Source organism: Bactrocera tryoni, chromosome 2 (genome assembly GCF_016617805.1).
Source record: "Bactrocera tryoni isolate S06 chromosome 2, CSIRO_BtryS06_freeze2, whole genome shotgun sequence".
NCBI lineage: Eukaryota > Metazoa > Arthropoda > Insecta > Diptera > Tephritidae > Bactrocera > Bactrocera tryoni.
This window is the reverse complement of record NC_052500.1, coordinates 52,403,810-52,411,421: the sequence shown is the minus strand read 5'-3', so window position 1 is coordinate 52,411,421 and position 7,612 is coordinate 52,403,810. Positions and strand designations below refer to the sequence as shown.

Here is a 7,612-nt window from a genome sequence, read left to right as displayed (position 1 = left end):
AGGACAATATGGATATCGTATCAACATTAAACAGTGTGATCAAGTCAATAGTAAGGAATTAAATAAAAGAGTTAGTTCAATGAACTCCTATTCGTATCGATTAATGATTAGACACAATCAAGACAACTATATCTTTCGATATCGTCAATTGTATCATCAATACGTTGTGGATACGTTTGCTAAAATTGAAAGCGAACGTTTGCGATTCATTCGGTTCAACCAAGCTAAACTACGATCAGAGGATTACATTCACTTACGAGATGCTATTGTTGGAAACGTCGATGGAAATTTAAGCACAAATGAAACCGGCACTGCTGTTATACCTTCCAGATACATAGGTTGCCCACGAAACCTGCAATAAAATATACAGGATGCAATGACTAATGTACGTCATTACGGTCGTCCAGATTTATTTATAACATTTACGTGTAATCCAAATTAGGAGGAAATCCAATCTTTACTAATACCAGGTCAACAATAAATACATCGTCACGATATTACTGCGCGAGTGTTTAAACAAAAGTTGAAATCTTTGATTGATTTTATAACAAAATATTCAGTTTTTGGCAAAATGTGTTGTTGGTTATATTCAATTGAGTGTCAGAAACGAGGCTTACCTCATGCTCACATTTTAATTTTTCTTGAAGATAAAATTCGTCAAGAGGAAAATTATCAAATTATTTCAGCCGAAATTCCAGGTTCTTCAATTGATCAAGAATTATTTAATATTGTTACAAGTCATATGATTCATGGACCGTGTGGAGCGTTTAACATGACATCACCATGCACGGAAAACGGGAAATGTAAGAGAAATTTTCCTATGAAATTCACAAATGATACCATTACTGATATTGATGGTTATCCATCGTATCGCTGCAGAAACGCTGATAATGGTGGTCATACATATAAAATGAGAACTTCAAATTCTAACCAAGTAGAAATTGACAATCAATGGGTAGTACCATATTCACCACTTCTCTCCAAAACGTACAAGGCTCATATTAATGTTGAGCTTTGCAGTTCTGTCAAATCCATCAAGTATATTTGCAAGTACGTTCATAAGGGTAGTGATTTGGCCGTATTTGGAGTACAAAATATAGACGAAAATGATGAAATAACACACTACCAAATGGATAGATACATTAGCAGCAATGAAACTATCTGGCGCATACTTAGCTTCCCCATACACCATAGAGAACCTGCTATCCAACATCTTGCAATGCATCTTGAAAATGGACAACGTGTGTATTTCACGGAAGAAAATATTCTCCAAAGAGCATGTGAACCACCAAAAACGACACTAACCGAATTTTCACTCTTTGTAAAAAATCTGATATGTATGGTCAATTCGCAAAAACACTATTATATACTGATATTCCATGCTATTTTACATGGAACACGTCAGCTAAAAACTGGGAACCACTTAAAAAGGGAGAACGACATCCTTCAATTGCAGGCATATTTAAAGCTAAGACACTGGGACGACTTTATACTGTACATCCAAAACAACGTGAATGCTTTTTTCTGCGTTTATTGTTGGTAAATGTTCTTGGACCAATCTCTTTTCAATTTTTACGAATAGTTAATAGCCAAGTGTTCAGTACATATAAAGATGCATGTCACGCGTTGCAACTTTTAGAAGATGACAGCCATTGGGATCTGACACTTGCTGATGCTGCTTTAACGTCCTCGCCGAGTAATATTCGTCAACTATTTGCCATTATTTTGACGACATGTTTTCCAACACAGTCATCTACATTGTGGGAGAAATATAAGAACTACATGTCTGAAGATATACAGTCAAACCTGGATAAGCGAGAGTTCAAGGGAACTCAATCTCATTCTCGCTTATAGAGGTTTCTCGCTAACCCGAGTGCGATAAAACAACAAAGTTATTTAGTTCCACGCAGTAGAATAGGCACAATATTGACAAGAAAACAATACAAAAACAATTGTAGGAATTTTCACGAAAGTTAAGAATGCGCCATAAAATAGCAGATGTTAAATTTTGAAGTTTGTTTTGTCATTTGTTACTGTATGTGTGTATCTTTAATGTATGTATGTATTCTTATTGTAATTATAGTTCCTCCTAAATAATATACATAAATAAATAAAGCTTGACTGTCGCTTATAGAGGTATAGATAAGTACCATTCTCCCTTACGGAGGTCCATGAAGGAAAAACGACTCTCCCTTAAAGAGGATTCTGTTTCCCGCTAATAGAGGTTTTGGGAGCTTAAAATGACGGTTCCTGGCTCTCACTCTCACTTATAGAGTTTTCTTACTAATCCAGTTATCACTTACCCAGGTTTGACTGTACTCTACCGACATAAACAAATAAACCACTCTACAAACTTAGGCTTCACACAAGATATGTATAACGAAGCATCATTAATGATTGAAGATTTATGTATTATGATCTCAAGTTTACCACTTAGTCATTATGGTATTCCATCTCCTGATCGCCCAGCTACAGACTTAGTAAATAGTGATTTGCAGCGAGAAGAACAATTTAATAATCGTGATTTAAATACATTTGTTACTAACAATGAACCATTATTAACTGAAGAGCAGAAGAGCATATGCAATCGAATTATGTTGGCTGTTAATGCCAAACAAGGCGGTTTTTTCTATTTAGATGCACCAGGTGGGACCGGTAAAACATATTTGTTATCTTTCATACGGTCACAACATAAAATTGTATTAGCAGTTGCATCATCAGGCATAGCTGCTACTTTGTTGGATGGTGGGCGGACAGCGCATTCCGCTTTCAAGCTACCATTAGATATGTATTCATAACAATCCAAATGCAATGTGTAATATCAAAAATCGGAATGGCAGCAGTGTTACGGAAGACTTCGATCATAATTTGGGATGAGTGTACTGTGGCTCATAAGCATTCACTGGAAGCAATAAATAGGACTATGCAGGATTTAAACAATAGTGACAGACTTTTCGGTGGTACTATTGTATTACTCTCTGGTGGTTTTCGGCAAACGTTGCCAGTTATTTCTCGCTCTACTTTTGCAGATGAAGTTAATGCATGTCTAAAACAATCAATTTTATGGAGAAATGTTGAACCACTCAGACTGACAAAAAACATGCGAGTACAACTCCAAAATGATCCAACAGCACAAGAATTTTCTAAACAATTACTGGATCTTGAAAACGGTGAAATAGAATTTCATCAAGATACTCAACATATTAGATTGCCAGATAATTTCTGTACTGTTGTTCAAACTAAAAATGAAGTGATTGAGAATGTCTTCCCAGATATACTAAATAACTATTTAAATCATGACTGGTTTAGTAATCGTGGAATTTTAGCAGCGAAAAATGTTGATGTTGATCTGATTAACTACCAGATATAACAATTATTACCAGGTGATTTAATGTCATTTAAGTCTATCGATGCTACTGTAGAAGAAAACGAGGCAGTGAATTTCCCAATTGAATTTTTAAATTCCTTAGACATATCAGGAATGCCACCACACAATCTACGATTGAAAATTGGATCACCGATTATTCTACTGCGTAATTTAAACCCTCCTAAACTATGCAACGGCACACGTTTGGTGATCAAAAGAATTACTGGAAACGTTCTTGAAGCAACTATTTTGACAGGAAAGTTTAAAGGAGAAATTGTTTTGTTACCCCGTATTCCGATGATACCATCCAATTCTCCCATACCATTTAAAAGACTACAGTTTCCCATTCGTTTAGCTTTCACGATGACTATAAATAAATCTCAATGCCAAACAATGTCTATTTGCGGATTAGACTTGGAAAATCCATGTTTCTCCCATTGGCAATTATACGTGGCGTGTCCACGAGTAGGAAGACCATCAAGTTTATTTGTATTAAGAAAGGACCGATTGACTAAAAATATTGTACGTAGATTGGCGCTTCATTGAACATTAACTGTGATTTATTACGATTAAAGACATTTAGAGTATATATGTATATCAAATAAAAATATTCAAAGTATTTATTAAATATGTTATCAAAATGTTATGTTAATTTGTGTTAAATTGTGTCTTTCAAATCCTTCTTAAATCACTCAGCCACAGCAACGCGTGGCCGGGTCTGCTAGTTGTATTATATATGTTGTATATATACTTTATGTTATCTTACATAGGTATGTATGTAATCTCGTCTGTCGCGAGAGCACGAACGAATGCCCATGCAAAGAGCGCGTATAGTAACATACATACATATATTATAAGAATACACGCGGAGTATATCTGTGTAAAATCTCATCTGTCGTGAGAATGGCTGAAAATGCTCATCCACAAAAGTGCCCAACGCGCCATAAGAAGTTTTCACTTCAAAAATATTTTGGCTTGTTGACACAAAAGCCAACTATCACTTGAAGTCGAAGATTTGCTTTTGCAGAATACCACTTTGGTGGGCACAATAACTGGCAATAAACCGCAACTGTCAAAACTATTTATGGTATTTTCGGTAAAACGATCGCTGTTTTCTAATATTCAGAAAAATACTTCAACAATTTTTTTTACAAAATTTATGATAAAAGATAAAGAGTTATACACTCACAATGTAATAATCTTTTGGCTTACATCTTTCTTAAAAATAGTGATAGAACTTAAATATGCACTTTTCTAGCTTTGATCGCTGCAAAATCACATATCATATCATTGTAATTTAAAGTTGAAGCAGTTTCACATTCTATTGAGAGAATCGGATTGGACAGTCTTCTCTGACTCATGGTCGATCTCAAGTAAGATTTGATCAGTTTAAGTTTGCTAAAAAACCTTTCACAAGATGCAACTGATACAGGTATAGTGAGTAGTATTCTTACAGCTGTCGCTAACGTCTTGTAGGCTTCCAGTCCCATTGAAGAAATGTATAATAAAACTTTTTCTGGCGAAAATCCAATTTGTTCTTCGTTTTTCTGCGCTCTCTTTAATAAAAGTAGGACGTCTTGGATGTCCCTGTATAAATCTTCGTTATCCAAGTCATCTGGATAGGATTCGGCAAGTTGCTGGCATTTTTCTTTAATTTCGACTAGTTTGTCATTGTATGAGTCTTTGGTTAATTCTATAATTCTTTCAAAATCACAAAGAAAACCAAAACGGTCATTAAGCTTTTCCAAATTTGTGAAACGGGTGGATATTTCCATTGATAGCTTATCCAGAATTTCGATCATACAGCGTCGCATTTCTTCTTTTGAATTCAAACCAGCATCTTCAGATATTTCCCCATGCATATTTCGCTTCTTCCGAATTCTCTTGATAATAGTAACACCCCACTGTTCGCACTTATTTTTGGCTTTGACTATTGTTTGATCGCACAAACTGGTCCTCCAGTCATTCAGTTTATCCACCAATATTTGCAGTTGTCCCAATACATGAGTGAAAGTCATTCCTTTTTCTTGTAACTTTCTTTGAACTTTATCAAAAGATTCGAGAATTTCCGCCCAAAAAAAGAAAAGTGCGACGAAACTGAACGTTTCAATGGCATTAATGACTAAAGCTGCGTCTTGTCTGGTGTCAATATTCTCAGCAACCGAATCTCTCAATTGTTCCAGCGCCGAAATGACTTCGTCTAATTGCGTTGATACTGGTTTAACAGCTTGAGCTTCTGAACTCCATTTGGTTTCACAATGTCTTTTGACAGTTATTTCCACGTATTGTTTCAGAATATCCCACCTGTGCGTAGAAGAGGAGAAAAAAGTAAAAATACGCTGTATTGTACCAAAAAATGTGAATACCTGGACATTAACGTGAGCTGCGTGAACTCCAGCCAAATTGAGAGAATGGTTGTCACAAGGAACAAATTCAGCTTGAGGATTTAGGTCGAAAATCCTTTGCTGAACCCCTGTATGTATTCCGGCCATTGTTGGTGCGCTGTCATACGATTGCCCTCTGCAATTTTTCAGGTCTAATCCATCTACATCCAGTTTGTCTATAATGGCTTTAGTGATTCCTTCTGCAATTTTGATTTTTAGAGGGATGAAGTCGAAGAAGACTTCTCTACTTCAACGAACCTAATAACTTGGGACATCTGTTCTTCATGTGCGTAATCCGGAGTTGAATCGAACATCAAACTGTAATATTTTGCATCTTTACACTGAGAAATAAGATACTGACGCGTTTTATTTCTCATAAGCACTAAGTGCTAAAGGCAGTTTGACAGCTGTTTTGTGGGAACAAAATACAGCAAAAACAGCACAAGGAGTTTTTGGTTGGAGAGAAACACATCCAGGTGCGATGTATCCTTTCACCATTTTTTAACGTTTTCTCAAACCAAATGTTGTTGAAAGATCAACCAGTATTATCCTGTGGAAACGCTGAGTCAACATTCTGGAGATTTTTTGTACCTTGGGCTATCATCAGGTCGCGAAAAGATGGAAATATTTTACTTGGCCAAGCTCCCACATCTTTTAAAAAAGCAAAATCCGTACCTTCGTCACTTTGCAAATTCTAAACAAAATTAGAAAGAAATATTAAAACAAACGTAACGAATAAAAAGATAATATTCATATTAACATAATATTTTTCTACATATAATTTATAAAACGACGTTAAAAAGTACGTTCCCCGAAAGTTTGCTTTGAGAAATTTGGCAAAATTATAAGTAGGTCAAATGCTCTAAAATAGTCGAGAAAATGCAAGGTCTAATTTAAGGCAGATTGTTCATGCAAATTCATGTTGTTGAGGATCTAACCAATCGTATAGAATCAAGCTTACAGAACAATCTAGCCGTGTCGTTCTTACCAATTTCATCTGCATCCTTATTGTATTCATTGTCAGTTTCTCCAGATGAGGTCGAGTCGTCGACTAAGTACGCCGCATCTAGCGCAGTCGTTCCCTTGTTGATAAAAACTTCCATGAAATTTTTAAATTTTTCGATACTTTGGTCTTTACGCTTTTTCATCTTCCGAAACTGCGCGCCACTGGATTTGTTTCGTTTCATTTTGCTATGTTTGAAGATAAGCTTTATTTGAAGTCATAAAAAATAACAGCTTCTTTGTTATAATATACTGATTATAATGCAATTGATTTAAATTATCTACTATAGTAACAGATGTTTGAATCAGTAACAACCTTCGGCAAACTGTGAGAGCGACACATTGCGACGTAGGGGTGACAAAAAAAAACAGTATTTTTATTTTTACTCTGTCGTCGCGACGTGTCACTCTCACAGTTACCCTATGCTTTGAATGCAACAAATACTTTTATTTCTCCAAATTTTCAAAAATGGTATTCAAAAGCTTCAATTCGGGCAAAAACCGTATTGTGAGAATTTTGGAACTTCAGAATTTGTGTGGCTTCTAGTTCCTAAATTTTATATACTTAATATCGAAGATATTTTGTAAAAACTCACTTTTGTTCGAACCACCTCATGAAACTTGTAGGTAGGTGGATAAAGGGGCGGCAAAACATCCTTCGCCCCGTGCGCCCGAAGTTGTAGTTACGCCACTGTGTCGCAGAGTTATAGAGAATGCTTTCGGCCAAAGAGGCTTACCAGTAGCTCCAAAAAATGTCAACGTTATTGTACACACATGCTGTAGTTTGCACAATTTTTTAAAAATGGAAAATTATGAAATTTCTTCTTCTTTGTGGATCCAAGATGCAGCAGAAAAGTGG

At 35.7% G+C, this 7,612-nt stretch overlaps 1 protein-coding gene across 1 annotated transcript; it reads right to left on the bottom strand.

Moving 5' to 3' along the window:
• Positions 1 to 4,552: 4,552 nt before the first annotated feature.
• Positions 4,553 to 6,832, bottom strand: LOC120768751. The gene is made up of 4 exons (XM_040095522.1): positions 6,740 to 6,832; positions 5,734 to 6,445; positions 4,639 to 5,671; positions 4,553 to 4,585 (listed from the first exon to the last, which is right to left on the bottom strand). The coding sequence occupies exons 2-4, from the start codon at positions 5,739 to 5,741 to the stop codon at positions 4,553 to 4,555; spliced, it is 1,074 nt and encodes a 357-aa protein (XP_039951456.1). The 5' UTR covers positions 5,742 to 6,445; positions 6,740 to 6,832.
• Positions 6,833 to 7,612: the final 780 nt, after the last annotated feature.

Bases quoted from the DNA above. Each gene is read 5' to 3' on its own strand.
- LOC120768751 (XM_040095522.1), bottom strand. The intron at 4,586-4,638 runs GCAGCGATCAAA...ACTATTTTTAAG, and splicing joins ATGATATGATATGTGATTTT to AAAGATGTAAGCCAAAAGAT.